We start from the raw sequence: 18,651 nt of genomic DNA on the forward strand, positions 1-18,651 counted from the left end.
AAGGATTCTGAGGCTCCATCTAACATACTTTGGACATGTTGTAAGGAAGGACCGGTCCTTGGAGAGGGACATCATGCTTGGGAGAGTGGAGGGACAGCGCAGGAGGGGAAGGCCCTCTATGAGGGAAATTGGGATGGGTGTGTCGGAAACAGTGCGATTGGCACAGGACAGAGCAGAGTTTAGTGTTGTTGTTCATAGGGTCACTGTGAGTCACAAGCTACTTGACGTCACATAACAACAACCCCCAAATTATTAAACATATTTTTCTTTGAGAAAGTGTAACCATCATGTTCCTTGGAGGCAAAAGGCTGGAACCTCATTTCAGACACTTTGAGCATGATGTCAGGAAGCACCTGTCCTTAGAAAAAGACATCATGCTGGGAAATGTAGAGTGTCAGTGAGAAAGGGGCAGACCCTCAGCAAAGTGGACCAAGACAGTGACTGTAACGTTAAGCATGGTGACACTGGGCGTGTGGCACAGGGCCAAGTTTCATTCTGTTGTTCACAGAATTGCTTTCACTTAGTGGCACCGAACAATTACAACAACATTAAAACCTCGGGAAGCAGAATGATTATAAAAAACTCATTAAGTATTTGAATAGATAATTGTTCATATGATTTAGAATTTAAAGGTATAAATATGAAATTAAAATGCTCATTGAAATACCTCCTTCCCTTCCCTCTCCTTAGGCCAGCCACACAGTATTCTCCTGTGGAAGAATCCATTATTATCAGCTTATACTTCCTCTCAGAAATTTCATGTATAGATAAGCAAAGGGATATAAATATATTCTTTTTTAAATTACACTCTCCTTTCCAATTTACACTCTGCTTTAAAGAGCCCTGGTCATGTAATGCGTTACATGTTGGGCTGTTACCCGAAAAGTTGGCAGTTTGAATCTACCAGTTACTCCAAGGAAGGATGGGCAGTCTCATATTGGCAAAGATTTACAGCCCCAGACGCCCAATAGAGGATCATCATTAGTCAGAATTGACTTGAAAATAGTGGGTTTAGTTTACCCCTTTTGTTATTTAATAGTAGATCTAGTCTTCCATATTGATACTCATAGTCTTTCTTATTTTCTTAAATGCATATATAATATCTTACCATAGTTATACTAAAAGGTAATAATTACTATATGCTAGACACTGTTTTAAGCACTCTTTTAAGCACTTTTACATTATTTGGTCGAGGCACAGTGAAAGAGAAGACCACCCACAGCCAGGTGGATTGACACAGTGACTGCAACAGTGGGCTTGAGTGTGTCAAGAGATCGTGAAGATGGCACAGGACAGGACAGGGTTCAGATCTCTTGTTCATAGCTATGAGTTGTATTCAATTCAATGGCACCTACCAACAATATCAACCCATAGCCGAAAAAGTCAGGGTCACATAGCTTCTAAGTTCTAGAGCTAATATGTGAATCTGGGAAGTCTGCTTCTAGAATCTTTCCTCTTAACCATTATGCTAACTTCCTCTATGCTACTTTTGTCTCCATTTTACATGGGAGGAGACTAGGGCAGAGGTAGGATTTGGGTCCGGGCAGTGTGACTCCAGAGTCAGTGTTCTTAGCCACCATACTACACCCACCCCATTGCTGTCAAATTGATTCTGACTTCTAGTTACTTTCCATCTGGTTTCTAAGGCGGTAAATCTTTAGGAGAGGAGACTCCCTATTCCTTGTGTACCATAGTGAATATGTTGTCTCTAATTTTGCTGTAATAACCATGTACCCTAGTCATTTTGGTGGATTCTTACCAGGTTGTAAAAGGAAAAAAAACTTGAGCAATCATTTTTACTTACGAGAGAGCCAGTCATTCCAGATCTGAGCGAACAGTATCTCAAAGCTGAGGGAACAACAGGTACAAAGGCTAGTAATAGGTGTTTAACATATTGAGACATATAGCCAGGCTAGTGTGACTAGAATGCAGGGAACTTAATCATGTAGCACTTGAGATTGTGATAAAACCTTTGTATTTATTCTAAATGTCATTAAGAAGCAATTGATACTAGGGAAAGGTTATGATCTGACATTTCTTTTATAAGGATCTTGCTGATTGTTTTATGGCAGATAGATTGAGTGTGGTTGGAGGATGGCAGCAAGAGCAATAAAAGTAGGGAGACCATTTAGGCTGTTGGAATCCAGGCAAAGGAATAAAAGACTATTGGATGACTGTATTTTTATTTTATTTTTATGTGTGTATGGTCAAATTGGATCTGACTGGTACAGGAGGAGATTGCCCCTCCTTCTCCAGCCCAGCATCTGATGGATTCTAGCCATGTACCTCTGGGATTGCAGTGCAGCTTCTTGCCACAAGGCCACCAGAGCTCCTTCGATGATTATATTTTTAATATGTTGGTACTGTGTTCTGTAATGAGGAACATAAGAGGAGGAGCAGATTTTAAGGGGAAATTTAGAGTTTGGTCTGAAGGCTTTTGTAGGTCAAATGGCTACTAGTTACTCATGCAGAGCTTTGATTAGAGAGTTGGAGGAGGAGAAATGAAAAATGAAGGAATCTTAGAAGGCATTAAAAGCTACAAAACTGCTACTTTTTATTGGACACTCAGTATATATACTGTGCTTGACACTGCACACATTCTTGTAATACAAGCCAATCAGTTAGGTATACTATCATCTCCATTTCACAAGGATTTAGAGAGCAAGTATCAGAATTTGAACTCATACGACTTTTATATTTTCCTTAGAACTAGCATTCTGCTGCTTAGAATTAATTTATATGTTTGTGTCTATATGTACTAGTTCTTATAATTTCTGTGTTACATTTAGAATCTCATTTGATTCTAAAAATAATCCTTTGCGGTAATATATTTTATGGATGATATACTAAACTGGAAACGGGTTGAGAGTAAGACTCTTAACAAGATACGATTAACACAATGACTACAACAGTGGACTCAAGCATTGTCACATGGTGAGGATGGCACCAGAAAGGGCAGGGTTCGGGGCTATAGTTTGTAGGGTCACTATGCAGTGTAGTAAACATGACAACATTTAACGTCATCATACTAAACTAGAAAATTAGTAAGTTCCCACAGCTATTAAGTGGTAAGTAGGAACTTGAAGCTTAGTCTTCATAATTTAGCTGTCTTTCTACTACACTGTGCTGCCTTCAGAAGGGCAACTTCTTTCATCTTCCAAAAAGAACTTGTTACATTAGTTTGCCTCTACTATAAGAAAAGCCAGTAGTAAAATTCAGGAAAGTCCCAGAATGGCCTGTTGTTTAATTTTCATCTGTTTTTTAGGTATGTCCGCATGTTGGGTGCACTTTACATGAGGTTGACTGGCACTGCAATTGACTGCTACAAGTATTTGGAGCCTCTGTACAATGACTATCGGAAGATCAAGAGTCAGAACCGAAATGGGGGTAAGTGTGGAACCATGTGTGTATATCCTCTTGAGCTAGTTTTCATTTCACTAATGTCTCATTGTCACATACAGTGAGTGCTCCTCCTCGCTCACATTGCAACTTTCTTCAGGTCCTCCAGCTCCCTTACAGTGGAGACTACAAATGACTGTTAACTTTCTTCTTGTTTGGTTCATTCTTCCCAGATTGCCTACCTTTCTGACTGTATCTTTTGTTATTCCTTGCTTTGCCTCATTGTTCTTTCTACACTAAATCTCACTCTTCCTTGATCTTGCTCCTTTCATGTTTATTAATGTTCTGAAAATTGCTACTCATCGCAAGGCTCTTGCCCCAGAATAACTCCCTAAGCCCTCCTAGATAGTCACTTTTTCATATTTCACTTTCAAAGATACAGTCTATACTCATACGCAGGTTGAAATCCCACTGTAAGAGTGTCTTTTAGGAGTAGCTCATACTTTTTACACAGCTACTTTCTATGTTAAAATTAGATTAAAAGAAATGTAATCAAAACCCTTTCTCTTTGGATCTCTTAGTGTCCTATTAAAAGATTTGCTTTTCCCCTATACATGTGTCATTAAAGAGTAGAATGTTAAGAATTTGATATGTTTTTATTAACTTATCAGTTCATTCGTTGAATAGATACATATTAAGAACCAATGAATTTCTAGGCACTGTGCCATGTGCTAGAGATAACAAGATGGTCATGACCCTTATTTAATTTGTAACTATGTTAAACTACAAATGAACATAAAACACAGACAGGGTTTCTCAGCTTATTGACAAATAGCTGTTTGCTTGTTGTGGGGAGGTGACCTGTGTTTTGAGTTACAGGATATTACAGCATTCTTTTTTTTTCCATGTCAGATGGGTAGTGTGCCTATGTCGTAACAAGGTTTAGTAGGTGGCACATGTCATACAGACTTAACTCCCGATCATCATGCGTATGAACCGGAAAAGGATCTACAGCATTCTTGCAACCCAGTAAATACAAATGTTGTGGTTATTGTATACCATCAAATTGGAACCCTTAGCTGACCACCTTCGCCCCCCCCAAGTGGGTTTTCAGAGGCAGTTAATCACGTGGGAGGACACTACCCATCCTCCTGCAGAGCAGCTGGTGGATTTGAACCACCTGCCTTTGGAACTGCATCACAGATCCTTGTAACTAGGCTACCAGAGAACACCAAAATTCCCATTCTCCAAGGTGATCCTAAAGAATGTAGAAATTATTAAGCAGTATCACACACAGGAGAAACTTACTGAAGATTATTTAAAAAAAAAAAGACTTGAACATTGACAGAACTGCCAAAAATACAGTGCTGAATTTAGAAGAGGCTGTGGCACTAGAGATGATATCATTGCTGATGTCAAATGCATCCTGGCTGAATGTAGTACCAGAAGGATGTCCATTTGTATTTTATTGACTGTGCAAAGGCATTTTATTGTGTGGATCACAACACATTGAGGAGAATGGGAATCCCAGAACACCTGATTTTGTTCATATGAAACCTGTATCTAAACTAGGAAGCTGCTGTCTGAACAGAGCAAAGGAACACTGCATGGTTCAAAATCAAGAAAGGTGTGTGCCAGGGATGTACACTGTCTCCATATGTTGTCACTCTGTATGAGGAACAGATCATTCTGGAAGCTGGACTTTATGAGAAAGAATGTGGCATCAGGATTGGAGGAAGAGTCATTAACAGCCTGTATTATGGAGATGGGCCATCTTTCTCTCACTGAGCAGCTGGTGGGTTCAAACCACGTGCCTTTGGATTGGCAGCTCAGCTTCTTACCACTAAGCCACCTGGAGCTCTCTGGAGACTAAGGTGCATCTGATACAAGCCAGGGTCTTTGCTGTCACTTGTTATTCATCAGAGAGTTGGACAATGACTAGGGAGCATAGAAGGAGAATTGATGCCTTCGAGCTATGGTGCTGGAGAATAGTATTGAATGTACCATGGACTGCTAGGAAAACAGATTCATCCTGGAAAGGGTGAAACCAGTGGCTCCCTGGAGGCAAGGTTTCTGAGGATCCGTCTAACATACTTTGGACATGCTGTAAGGAGAGACCGGTCGTAGGAGAGGGACATCATGCTTGGGAGAGTGGAGGGACAGCGCAGGAGGGGAAGGCCCTCTATGAGGTGGATTGATTCAGTGACTCGGGTAATCGGGATAGGTGTATCCGAGACAGTGCGATTGGCACAGGACAGAGCAGAGATTAGGATTGTTGTACATAGGGTCACTATGAGTTGCAAGTGACTCGACGGCACATAACAGCAACAGCATTGTGGAGATGACACACCTTGTTTGCTGAAAGGGAAGAACACTTGCAGCATTTGCTGCAGAAGGTTAAAGATTGCAGCCTTCAATATGGATTGTATCTCAACATCAAGAAAACAAACAACCTCACCACCAATCCAATAGGCAGTATCAAGATAAATGGAGAAAGGATTGAGGTTGTTAAGGATTTCATCTTGTTTGGATCTACAATCATTCTTGGCACCAGCAGTAAGGAATTAAAAAGAATTTCCAAGAATTACACTGGGAACTAAAGAGCAACAGTGTCAATTTAGAGACTAAAGCATGTGTGATCCAGGCCATGGTCTTCTCAGTTGCTTGCTATGCATGAGAGAGTTGGGAAATGACTAAGGGTTATAGTAGAAGAATCAATACTTTTGAGTTATGCTGGAGAAGAATATGGAACATACCATGGACTACCAAGAGAACAAACAGGTCTGTCCTGGAGAAGATGAAACCAGTTTCTCCTTTGAGCAAGGATTTTGAAGCTCCATCTCACACACTTTGGGCATGTCTTCAGGAGGGACCAGTTCTTGGAGAAGGACATCATGCTTTGAAGCGTAGAGGATCAGTGCAGAAGAGGAAGATCCAGGATGAGATAGACTAACACAGTGACTGTGGCAGAGGGGTCAAGTTGTCAGAGATGGTGATGTTGGCTCAGGATAGGGCACAGTTCAGAGCTCATAGGGTCACTATGAGTCATAGTCAACTTGATGGCGCATAACATATTGGGGAGACAAAACTGCCCCTTGATGAGAACCACCAAACTAAGGTTATATTTAATATGGAAACGGCAAAGTTGCTTCTCCATGTATGTAAGATTGATGCTCAGAAACATTCAGAAGTATAGCAAGCTCACATGAGAAACCACTTGAGTTAAAGGATTTATTTAAGAACAAGATTACTATGTATTTCTGATCCATTTGTGCTTGCTTTTGTGTTTGTCTTTCCTGTTCCTCAGAACAGCTTTACTTGTCCCTTTCTTTGCCCCTAGAAGGAGCTAGCAGAAAGATGGCCTCAGGGAAGGTGGGTTGAATGGATGAAGGTGGGTGGTGCAGACAGTGCTTTGTCAGAGGGCTGGAAGTTGTGCTGCTTTGCTAGTGAATGTGTAGGGGACCAGAAGCAGCAGAATAATTCATATTTTCTATACCAAGCACTCTGTTAGATACTTTGTATACACATCTTTTCCTCTTGGTTATTTAAATATGTTGGTTAAGGTAATGGTTTTTCTTTCAGAGTTTGAACTGATGCATGTGGATGAGTTTATTGATGAGCTGCTGCATAGTGAGAGAGTCTGTGACATCATTCTGCCCAGACTACAGGTAAGAGATAAAAGTTTTCTTATTAGAATTACCATTACTTCCAACATGAACAGTCATGCAAGGGTCCTTAAAATACTGAGGCCATGGATCGCTTGGGAACTATTAGTAGTAAGTAATCAGAATTATGAGAAAGAAGTGAGGGAAGAAAAAAAAAAGGAGAAAAGCAAATGAAGTGTCTTAAGGGGTAGGATTTTGTGAGCAGTTTTCCAGTTGACCTTCATATATAGACTGTAAAACAGATAAAACCAGAATTGATCTAGTGGGAAGGCCAAGAAGAGGAGACTGTACTTAACTCCTAAAACCTTATCATTTACCTCTCTTCCCCAGTGATAAACATTAACACCTAGTAATGTGTTTGCATAAGAGTATTTGAAGAGTATTGAAAATAAAAGGAGAAAGCAGATAGATGATGTGGGTAGCTCTAGGTTGGGGGAAAACTATAATGGAGAGAGATGAATAATAATGAAATACAACTACTATGTTAGTACTAAGTTTTTATTTTCCTTCTATAAAATGGGGAAATTCAGTAATCTTGGTTATCTTTAAACTGTACTGAGAGAAATAAGCAGAGATAGCACCTTAAGGAATTACTGATACATACATCTATATGATGAGTCTTAAAATAATTATGGTATGTGAAGTAAGTTATAAAAAATAATCTTCTAATAATCCTTTTCAAATAAAATTTTAGAAACTTTAGAGTGACTGCTTGGAGACAAAGTACAGTTGTCTATAAGCTGTAAACATGTTAACATTTAGCAATTTAAACTTTTTTTTTTAATGCACTGCTTGTATTAATTCAGTCTCAGGCTATAAAAAAATTCTACAAAATAATCCATAGAATAGATGCTTACTAAGGACCTTAGTTGGCTTCTCCAACTGTACTGTTCTCTGATTGGGCATGTCTGTGTATGCTGCTGATAGCACTAGCATTAACTAAAAGGTATAAGAAGCAGTGTTACAGATGGCATAAGAGCTGATTCTTCTGTCCTCAAACAGAAACTCCAACTGGGAAGTTTCCTTGTTGATGTTTTTGCAGCCCAACAATTCTGAAGCAGTGTGCTCTATCCTAGTTGCTTGCTTCCTTGTTAGAGACAAAGCAAAAAGTGATAATTTAAAGAACAAAGTAATCTGAAGAACTTAAATGAGAACTGAACGCATTGATTAGAAATATCTGATCAATGGATTTGGTGAATTTTAGAGAGGGAGCAAAATAGTTGGATTAAAATAATTGAGTGTCTGTGCTGAAATACAGTGACCACCTAATCCTGCACACAGGCCCAATTCTATAAAATTAAATTTTTGTGTGTGTGTGTGTGTGTGTGTGTGTGTGTGTGTACTGTCAAATTGGATCTGATTGGTACAGGAGGAGATGGCCCCTCCTTCTCCAGCAGAGCATCTGGTGGATTCGAACCACATATCTCTGGGATTGCAGTGCAGCTTCTTGCTACTAGGCCACCAGAGCTCCCCTATAAAATTAAAATCTTGAAAACAGATGTGAACTCTCTTATTGGCTACTGTAGTGTATGGAAGATTGCAGCCAATTTTAGCGGGCTGTGTCATTTTTTTTCAGTCATCGTAAGATTTTGATGAGGTGGTGGTGAAGTATCATCAAGTCGGAACTGACTCAGCCGACACTCCAGTGGGTTTTCAGAGGCAGTTAATTGCACGAGCAGAGAGTGTTCAGTTTTTCTCCTGTGAAGCAGCTAGTGGATTTGAACTGCATGCCTTCACGATGGCTGCACAGCACCTTACAACTAGGCCATCATAGCTCTGTTTTGATGGAGAGAGAGAATGAAGTAGTATACAAATAAAGGGCTTTCCATTTAGGCTATCTTCAAGTCTTCAAGTCTTTGGCAAAGGAAAATGGTAAGACATGATGGCTCAGCCAGTCATTATTGAAATTTGGAACTCACTTTTGCTTCTCATTCTTCAGACACAGTATTATTAGAAAGGAAATGGAAGCAGGAGATGCATTGAATTGCTAATTTCCTGTGCTGTCTAAAATAATGTGCATCCAAACAGTTCTGGATCCTTTCTAGTGAATAACTCTTTAGTAGGACTAAATGTATTCTTCAGCCCACAAAGAGGGCTGAGCCTCAGTGTTGAATCTGGGCTCTGCCTCCTAAGGTGGAGCCCCCACCCAACAAATTATTGGCCAAAGCAAAATCATTGGCCCTTGGATTTTCTCTTTGTATAGAGCCCACAATCTTGATTGTGCTGCATTTGTACTGATTGATCTTTCACTGTTACTTCTAAATATTGTGTTGATTCCTACTCATAACAACCCCATTGGATAGGGTAAAACTGCCCTGTAGGCTTTCTTAGGCTATAAATCTTTATGGAGTGTCTTTCAATGAGAGGCTTGTGGATTCATACTGCTAACCTTTCAGTTAACAACCCAGAATCTAATCCACTGTGCTGCCAGGTCTCAGAACCTTAAAATACAAGGTTAGCTTTAGCTTTGTATTTATGTTTTTACAGGGGACCTTAAGAGTGTAGACTCTGAATTCTTTAGTGTCATTTAAATAAGGCTTAGTTGCTTGCTGTACCACAGTTTTATCATCTGTCCTAGGAACCCAATGTTGGGACTTCAGGATTTTGAGGGTGACTACAATCCCTAACTCTAGCTGCATTCTCTTTAGAAACGGTATGTGCTGGAGGAAGCTGAGCAGCTGGAGCCTCGGGTTAGTGCTCTTGAAGAGGACATGGATGACGTGGAATCCAGTGAAGAGGAAGAAGAGGAAGATGAGAAGGTTAGGCAACGGGGAGCTTTACAGTTGACAGTGGAATATTATAGGGGATGGCAGTGGCACTTTTTTGTTTTTATACTTTAATTTTTAACTTTCGTTAATGAAAATAACAGTATTTAGTTGAAAGTTTGAAATCAAACAGACCAGAATTCATAGCTTGCCTTTTATGGCGGTACACTTTTGTTCAACTTACCCTCAGTTTTGTGGATTCATTGCGAACAGCTCTGAGTCAAAGTAATAAAAATAGCTTTCTCTTGGACAGTTTTTAGAGTTTAGCAGAGGAAGGGCACATTGTAATTGCTTAACATACACTGTTCTGCTCATTACTTTGGAGTTGGAACTGACTCAAAGCTGAGACTTCGTTGGATTTCTGAGGATCTAAATCACAGAGATTCCATCTTTCTCCAAAGGAGCCACTGATGAATTTGAAACACCAGAGAGGCACAACCTTAAGGTTCCCTAAGGACTGTGCCACTACAACTCTCTGCTTAACCAGAAAAACAAACCTTTATTGTGGTCTAGCTGGAACTGACTCATAGCCGGCCTGCCATTGGGTTTGTGGAGACTATAAATCCATGGGTGGAGATTGTCCATCTCTCTAAGCAGGATCTAAAATACTTGTGATTAAAAAGATAATGAAATATCTATGCATAAAAAAGCTAAAAGGAAATAGTAATGTTAACCTTGAATATATTTAGATAATAAGAATTAAAAATAATTTTCTTTTCTTTATTTAGGGGCATGTATATTTTTTATGGAAAGACTAATACTCTATATTTAAATATATTTTTCGTTTTATATACGTTAAAATATAAAATTTAAAACTTTTCAATCTACATGTCATTCAGGAACTAGACTATTAAGAGTTTGCTCTACCTATGTGTTTCTTCTCTAACCTATGCCTTTGCCGTAATTTTTCAGACGTAATTTATCTTATGCAGAGCCAGTACTTGTGGCCCTATAGATTTTTCCCCCTCCTTTTTTTTTTCCTCCCTTTTCCCCCCCCTAAAAAAATCCATCTTCCCCACTCCTGAATTTCTATAGTTATTTGGTCATATTGTGTTATGTCCTTTTATTTCTTTGTATTTTCTGTCCTCAAGTTCAGTTTCGCTCCTCCAAGTGTCTAAATCTGTTGCTTGTTACTATTGCTGACTCTGAACCATGGCCTTTCTTGTCATCCTGTTTAGTGCTTTTCTTGTAAGCTCATTGCTTTAACTTGATCTTATTCCTGTGACCCTAAATTGAAGATTGGCGAAATTTTCCTCTAAAAGTATGACAACCACTTCTTAAACAACATGCCTCTGGAAACTATGAACTTTGATAAATGTTGACAGTTGTAGAGGGGCTTCGGGCCTTTTGTTCATGGGGTCGCTAGGAGTTGTGCTCAACTTGACAGCAACCAAGAACAAGAAGCAGTAGTAGAATAGTACCTAAAAGTACTACTAAGGCTTATTTGGCTTTTTTGGGAAGAAGTTTGGTTGCTTAGCCCATAAGCCCCTATGTTCAGCTTGCCCAAGACACTAGTTCCCAAGATCATTAAGAGACTGGGTTCTTGCTTTTATGTACTCATGAATAAGAGTCATAGCAACCCTTTAAACAACAGATCTGAAATTTGCCCTATCGTGTAGAGTACCCTCACCATCTCTGACCGAACCCAATGCTACACTCAGAGGGTTCATTCATTTTGTTAAGGGTCTTCCTGTGTTACATGGACCCTCCACCTTTCCAAGCATGATGTCCTTCTCCAAGGACTGGCCCTTCCTAACAACATGCTCAAACCATGAGACAAAGTTCCACCATCCTTGTTTACAAGGAGCATTCTGGTTTCATTTTCTCCAAGACGTTGGCATCTATGTTCAAATCCACTTGATCTGTGGATTCTTGCTGCTTTATTCCGAGCTCATTCCATAAGCACCAACTCACTGAAGTCCTTCTCTCATTCTTGTGAAACTACCACATGGCTTAGTTCAATCTTGAGGGTTGTAACCAACCTGATGGCACCTAACAACAACAATTACCTATTATTATCTAAATTATCTAATGAGTCAGATGAGGCAAGAGAAATCCTATGTTAAAATTTTTTTTTAACCATTTGATCCAAGTTAAGGAATTTGTTCTGAGAAGTACCCAGATTCATTGTACTGGATTAGTTCGTATTCTAGGCCTTTTTAGCTGGTAGAGGAAATACAAAATTTTTTTAGTTCTTTGGAACTTAAAGGAGATAGCATGTTACACTGGAAATCCAACTTCTTGTTACTGTAACATGCCATTAAGTTAACTGTGATTCACAGCAATCCTACGAACAACAGATCAGAATTTTGCCATACATACGATCCCCACGATCTCTGATACGCTTTGGAAGTTTGTGCGTGTTTCTGACTGATCCTCCTCTCTTATTTCCAGTTGGAGAGAATTCCATCACCGGATCACCGTCGGAGAAGCTACAGAGACTTAGACAAACCCCGTCGTTCCCCCACACTGCGCTACAGGAGGAGCAGGAGCCGGTCTCCCAGAAGGTAAAGTCCTTGTCACTGGCTTCTTCCAGGGTGACTTTGAACAATGTAGCCCATAAACTTACACATTGTTGTTAGGTGCTGTTGAGTCGAGTATGCCTCATAACTACCCTATGAAAAATAGATCGCAACTTCCTGACATACTAGAGCCCATGGCAGTAGTCACAGTGTCAGTCCACCTGGTCGAAGGTCTGTCTCCTTCTCCTTTGCAGACCCTCCTCCCTTCCCAGCATCATGTCCCTCTCCAAGGAGTAACCCCTCCTGGCCCAAAATAAATGAAATGAAGCCTCATCATCTTTGCCTCCAAAGAGCACTCCAGTTGCACTCTCTCCAAGACATACTTGTTTTTTTGGCAATCCATGGGATGTTCAGCACCACAACTCAAAGGCATCAACTCTTCTGTCATCCTTATTCACTATCCAGTTCTCAGACGCATAGCAAGTGATTGGAAAGACCATGGCTTGTGTCAGATGCACCTAAGTTACTAGGGAACTTTGACATTAGGGAAGGAAAGATATCTAACCTATAGAAAATGTTTGCACAATCTATTAGTTACCTATTGTTGCAAAACACTGAACACTGACCAACAAAACCTTAGTGGCAGACAACAAAACCATTTCTTTTGTTCAAAAGGAGTTTTCTTTTTTTTTTATTTTTGCGTGAGTGTACCGTCAAATCAGATCTGACTGGTACAGGAGGAGATTGTCTCTCCTTTTCCCGGCAGAGCATCTGGTGGATTCGAACCGTGTGCCTCTGGGATTGTAGTTGCAGCTCCTTGCCACTAGGCCACCAGAGCTCCCCCAAAAGGAGTTTTCTAATAAAGCTAAGTTGACTCGCATGCTTTGTGATCTTCGTCTTAGCTAGGATTATTGGTGCAGTTAATCTCTTTCCCGTGTATCTCTTCATTTCATGTGTACTCTAGGAGAGCTCAAGTACAAACAGGCCTAATAGTAGTATCTTTTCTTCATCTAATTGCATCACAAATGAAAGTATCCGACTGACCAAAGCATGTTACACAGCTAGTCCTAGAATGAGAAAATGCTAGAGAATTACATTGCAGAGGACATGGTCAGAGGTAATTGAAGACTTTTTATAATATGCAACATCCAGTACATCCACTAACCTATGTTCATGTCTTTCCTTGTAGGCGGAGTCGGTCTCCCAAGAGGAGAAGGTAGGTCTTCAGTCATTTGTAATGAATGGGTGGTGAGGGGAGGTCGTGTATTGTTTATATACTGCCACACATCATCTGCGTGTTTGACAAGTCTTTTCCACAGCCCCTCTCCTCGTCGAGAAAGACATAGGAGCAAGAGTCCAAGACGTCATCGCAGTAGGTCCCGAGATCGCAGACACAGATCTCGCTCCAAGTCCCCAGGTACAGCATTTTGGCTTGTTGCTACTGGTTATCTTAACAGTGGAACGTAAGGATAGTTTGCCTTTAGCAATATAGGAGTGCCTTGTGCAGAAAAGGAACTGAAGTTCCTTTATTATTTGGAATTCTTCATAGGAGTGCCCTTTGCCCAGCAGAAAAGAACTGGACTAGGAATTTTGAAATTTAAGTTCATGTCTTGTCTCTGTCCACTTACTAGTTTTGCTAAATACGATAGACTTCAATTTCTTATCTGAAACTGTAGGATTAAATCGTACAGAGTTACAGTGAAAACCCAGTGTGGTGATTGTGTTTTAAAGCCCTGAATACTTATGAAGTGGTTTTAGTACTAATCTGTTCACCATCAAATCACAGAGGTGCTACCTCTAAGAGATGTTCTTAGAAAAGGGAGGGAGGGTGGGGGGAGTCTAGTGGAAGGTAGTGTGGGAGGTGAGAGTGATAGTGGATAGGATTCACATATCTGATGGCCTTTCTTTCCCTAGGTCATCACCACAGTCACAGGCACAGGAGCCACTCAAAGTCCCCTGAAAGGTACGTGTATCTAATGACCAGTTTCCTCATCGGAATTTCACTCCTCATTTGGAAATTAAAAGCACAGTCACAATTAGGTTGAGTTTCCAAGTTTCATTTTAATGGAGAATTAGTAATTTTAGGACAGAAAAGGCTTATAATCCTGAGAATTTGTTTACTTGTGGGATTACAGCTTTGGAAAATTCAAAGGACAGAAAGCAAAGGATAGATGTTCCAACTAAAAGTCACTTCATTCAATAAGCCTTTTTTAGAAACTAACAAAGGGCATATATTGTCCAGTGCACTATGTACCTCTCAGAGGCCATTTCCTTACTGGTAAGTTTTAGACAATGATGCATGCTTCATAGGGTTGCTGCTCTGAGACATAAAATATGCCACATGTATAAACTGAAGATTCAGTCTTTGCTTATCTTCTTTGAACAGCTGCTAAATTTAATGATTTATTTGTGCTGCCATTCTAGGTCTAAGAAAAGCCACAAGAAGAGCCGGAGAGGGAATGAGTAATGGACACCAGTTTGATTTTACTCTACATGGCCTCTTTTGTATATGGGAGGATCAGTCCATGTAGGATGAAGATTTGTTTCCCAGGCAACTATAAGAATATTTTAACATTTTCTTACCTTGCTTTTCCACACCCCCCCCCCTTTTTTTTTTCTAAATAAATGTAAAGTGGTGCTGAATACATTGAAGAAACCTCTTTTTGAATCATAGTCAATGTTAGGGGGATAATGCTTCCTAGGAGCTGCTACGTGACTTCTTGCACACCTGACCCTGACTACAGCCAGAATAAATGTGTGCAAGAAGGATATGGAGGGAGAGTGGGTATGGATGGTAAGGAAAGGATGTGGCCGTTACTTGATACCTTTAAAATTTTTTATTAAACCTGACACCAATTTTTGTGTACTTGCTGTTTGGTTTACTATGTCATCATACTCATGGGATTTGTGCGGCTCAAAAATCAGTCATATTCACTCCTACCTAGTGTATAACCAGCAGCTGCAAATGATAGTAAAAATGAAACTGACCGGTTAACAATAACACTGAAGGAGCAAAATATAGTTAAACATAAGGTTTCTCTTGCTTCAGTGAGCAGCTTAACAGATAACATGTAGCATATTTTATAAAGCACATCCTTAATACAGTGTTGTTTGATATTCCCCAGACAAGCTTTGAATTCCAGATTAAGAAGCTCACCTTTTCTTAGCTTTATCCAGAACTGCTTAGTAATAATAGTAGGCCCACAAAAGATTTAAAAAGGTTTACCAGCAGCAATTGTTATTAAATGCCACCATGTCAACTACAACATTCATGTCAACCCTATGAAGAACAGATGAGAACCTGTGCCATCCTGACAATCTCCAACACGCTTGAGCCTGTTAGTCAACGAGTCAGTCCAGCTTGTTCAATGTCTGCCTTTCGAGGACTCCTCTACTTTCCCAGCATGATGTCTTTCTCCAAGGACTGGCTCCTTCTGGTGACTTGGCCAAAGTTATGTGAAATGAAGTTTCACCATCTTTGCCTCTAAGAAGCAACCTGGTTGCACTTCCTCAAAGAAAGATTTGTATGTTCTTTTGGTAGTCCACAGGATAATTCAATACGCTTCTCTAACACAATTCAAAAGCGAGCAGCAGAGATTCTCAGCAACAGCAGCAGAGTTCATTAAGACAGAAAACAAATGCAGGTGAGGTGTGGAGAGTTAAGAACTCTCATACATTGCTATGGTATAGTAAAATGGTACTACACTGTTGAAAATGGTACGGCACTCACTTCTTTAAAAACTTAAGACACAGGAGGAAAACCATGTGACCCAGCAATCACATTACTAAGTATATGTCCTAAAGATTTAGAGTCGGGACAAAAGTAGATATATGCACACCACTGTTCCTAGCACATTATTCACAATAGCAAAGAAATGGAATAGATACAGCTTTAAGTTCCCACCAATGGATGAATGGGTAAATGGTGCATACAAATGATGAAATACAATGCAACCATAAATAAAATGAACAGTCCTCCAGATAGTATATAGAGCAATGAACCTGGAGGACATAATCTAAGTGAAGTAAGTCAATCACAAAAGGACAAATACAAGTCCATTACTATAAAAAGGAAAGGCTGGCACAAAGAAAACATTCTTTGGTGAATACTACAGAGGAGAAGGGAAACCATTCACTGCATAGGAAATGCATGTTAAATTAGGGGATGGGAAAGGCAATAAAAAAGGGGTAATCAATATATTACCACTTAGGCTAAGGAATATACTTAGAAATGCACAAAAACTGTACTATGTAATACTGTAACATAGAACTTGCATTACCAGAACAGGTGAGGAAATGTAGGAAGACAAACAAGAACAGCTGTGCATAGGCAACTACCCACAACCATACAGGATTGTCAGATATTTCTGCATTCGTATGTGCTGTAAATAGGTTCATACATAGTACTGCAAATATAGAAAACAATGAAAATACTAAAACCAAACACCTTGAAGGAATCAGTCACTGAAAGGTAAGGAACAAGCTGCAAGAAGCATTATAGTCAACTGACATAGAGCATAGTTCACAAAAATAAATGCTCTGTACCCTACTTTGGTGAGTAGTGATAAGGTAGTTTTCAAGTAGCCAAGTAAAGTGCGACTACTGGTTTTACCCTATCTAGAGCACTAAAACCACCATGGCTTGGCTCAGGCAAACCGGAAGTCTTCAATCTGACACCCTTGCACTTTGGAGATGTCCATGACAGCAGATCTTCACAATCCAACACCTTGATTTCTTAACTGCTGCTGCCATGAGTGTTGACTGGGGATCCAAGCAAAATGAAGTTGACAACTTTTCTCCATCCATCATGATGCTGCCTATTATTGGACCCGTGTTATTTTTATTTTCATGATTTTGAGATATAATCCACACTGAAAGCAGTAATCTTTGATCATGTTCAGTAAGGGTTTCAAAGCCATCTTTACACAAATAATAGAGTGTCATCTATGTAATGGTAGTTGTTGGATCTTCCTCCAATCCTGGATTTATCTTTTTCATATAGTACTACTCCTTGAATCATTTGGTCAGCATACAGATTGAAGCAGTAGAGAGAATGATTCCCTTTTTCTGTTTTAACAGTGCCTGTGTATAGGGTTTGCATGAGCACAAATGAGTATTCTAGGATTCCCATTATCATTGTTACCCAGAATTTGTCATCATGATCCACAATCAAATGGCTCTGTAATGTCAACAAAACACCAACAGAGATCTTTCTGGTATTCTCTGCTTTCAGCAATGTTGCACCATCTCTTCTTCAGCTTAAATTTCTTGTTTCCTATTAATGTACTATTCCAGCCATTCTTTTAATAGTCTTCATTAAGATTTTACTTGCATTGGATATAGGTATTGTTCAATAGTCTCTTAGTTCGATCACCATTTTTTAAACGGGAAAAAATATGACTTACAGTCAGTTGGCTTCTATATCTAATGAATACACCCATAGCTGCATCTTTTGATTCAGACACCTCAATTTCATCAATCTTTGGAGCCTTATTTTTTGCCAGGGCCTTCAGTGCAACTTTGGACTTCTTTCTTCAGTAAAAATTTTACTTCCTGAAATAGTTCAGAATCAGCTAATACTTTCTTGACTCTATATTGTTCCATCTTCTTTTGATGCTTCCTGCATCACTGAAGACGACTTTGGAGGTGGAAAGTATAGTGAGGTTTGATAAATTGTAAATAATGGCATTATACAATGGTAAATGTTGTTATGAAACAATGTGCATGGGTGAGTGAATGAGAACCAAGGATAAATTTTAGGAAAAAAAAGATTTTGCTGATAGAATCTTTCAGTATTTCAATTCAAAGCTTAAATTTATTAATTTCTTTTAAGTTTGAGAAACGCAAAGTGTGTTCTTACCTTTTGGTTTCTTTGTTGTTTTTAATTTTTTTTTTTTTTTTTTACCTTTTGGTTTCTTAATGCCAGCTCTTTGTACATTCTGTTTTAATACTTTGCTCTGTCTTCTCAAGCTCTTGGAAATTTTCTCTTACTTGAGCATTCCCTCCCCTTGTTTTAGCTTTTTACTCCAGTATGAGTTTCAGTCTCTTCTGACACTCCTTTGGGTAATTTTTCCCGTCTTTGTAATGATCTTTTTCTTTCTTCATGGATGATGTCCTTGATGTCATCCCACAACTCATCTCATCTTCAACCATTAGTATTAAATGCATCAAATCTATTTTTAAGATTTAAGTTCAGTAGGGGTAGATTTCAAGGTTGGATTCTGGTTCTCATATTAACTATTCTTCAATTTAACTCACATGAGTAGGTGATGGTCTGTGGTAGTCAGCCTGTGGCTTTGACTGCTGATGTTGAGCTTTTTGACTGAGGAAAGGTATCACATTCCTCATCAAAAAGAGAATTTAAACATCTGTCTTAAGTACATTACTATGAGTGACAGAGTAAGATCTATAAGCATATTA

The 18,651-nt window shown here is 39.4% G+C and overlaps 1 protein-coding gene across 1 annotated transcript in view; it reads left to right on the forward strand.

The window, feature by feature from the left end:
• The window catches only part of PRPF38A (pre-mRNA processing factor 38A), a 29,109-nt gene extending 14,372 nt beyond the window's left edge, over window positions 1-14,737 (forward strand). Inside the window, exons 3-10 of the mRNA XM_006879682.1 lie at window positions 3,266-3,387; window positions 6,922-7,007; window positions 9,653-9,763; window positions 12,164-12,276; window positions 13,421-13,447; window positions 13,551-13,648; window positions 14,146-14,194; window positions 14,656-14,737. Of these exons, the coding sequence (XP_006879744.1) occupies window positions 3,266-3,387; window positions 6,922-7,007; window positions 9,653-9,763; window positions 12,164-12,276; window positions 13,421-13,447; window positions 13,551-13,648; window positions 14,146-14,194; window positions 14,656-14,698 (649 nt within the window). The 3' untranslated portion in view covers window positions 14,699-14,737. The remainder of the gene's footprint in view (window positions 1-3,265; window positions 3,388-6,921; window positions 7,008-9,652; window positions 9,764-12,163; window positions 12,277-13,420; window positions 13,448-13,550; window positions 13,649-14,145; window positions 14,195-14,655) is intronic.
• Window positions 14,738-18,651: the final 3,914 nt, after the last annotated feature.

The sequence above is a fragment of the Elephantulus edwardii genome, unplaced genomic scaffold, assembly GCF_000299155.1.
Source record: "Elephantulus edwardii isolate Elephantulus edwardi_28Jun2011 unplaced genomic scaffold, EleEdw1.0 scaffold00005, whole genome shotgun sequence".
Lineage (NCBI taxonomy): Eukaryota > Metazoa > Chordata > Mammalia > Macroscelidea > Macroscelididae > Elephantulus > Elephantulus edwardii.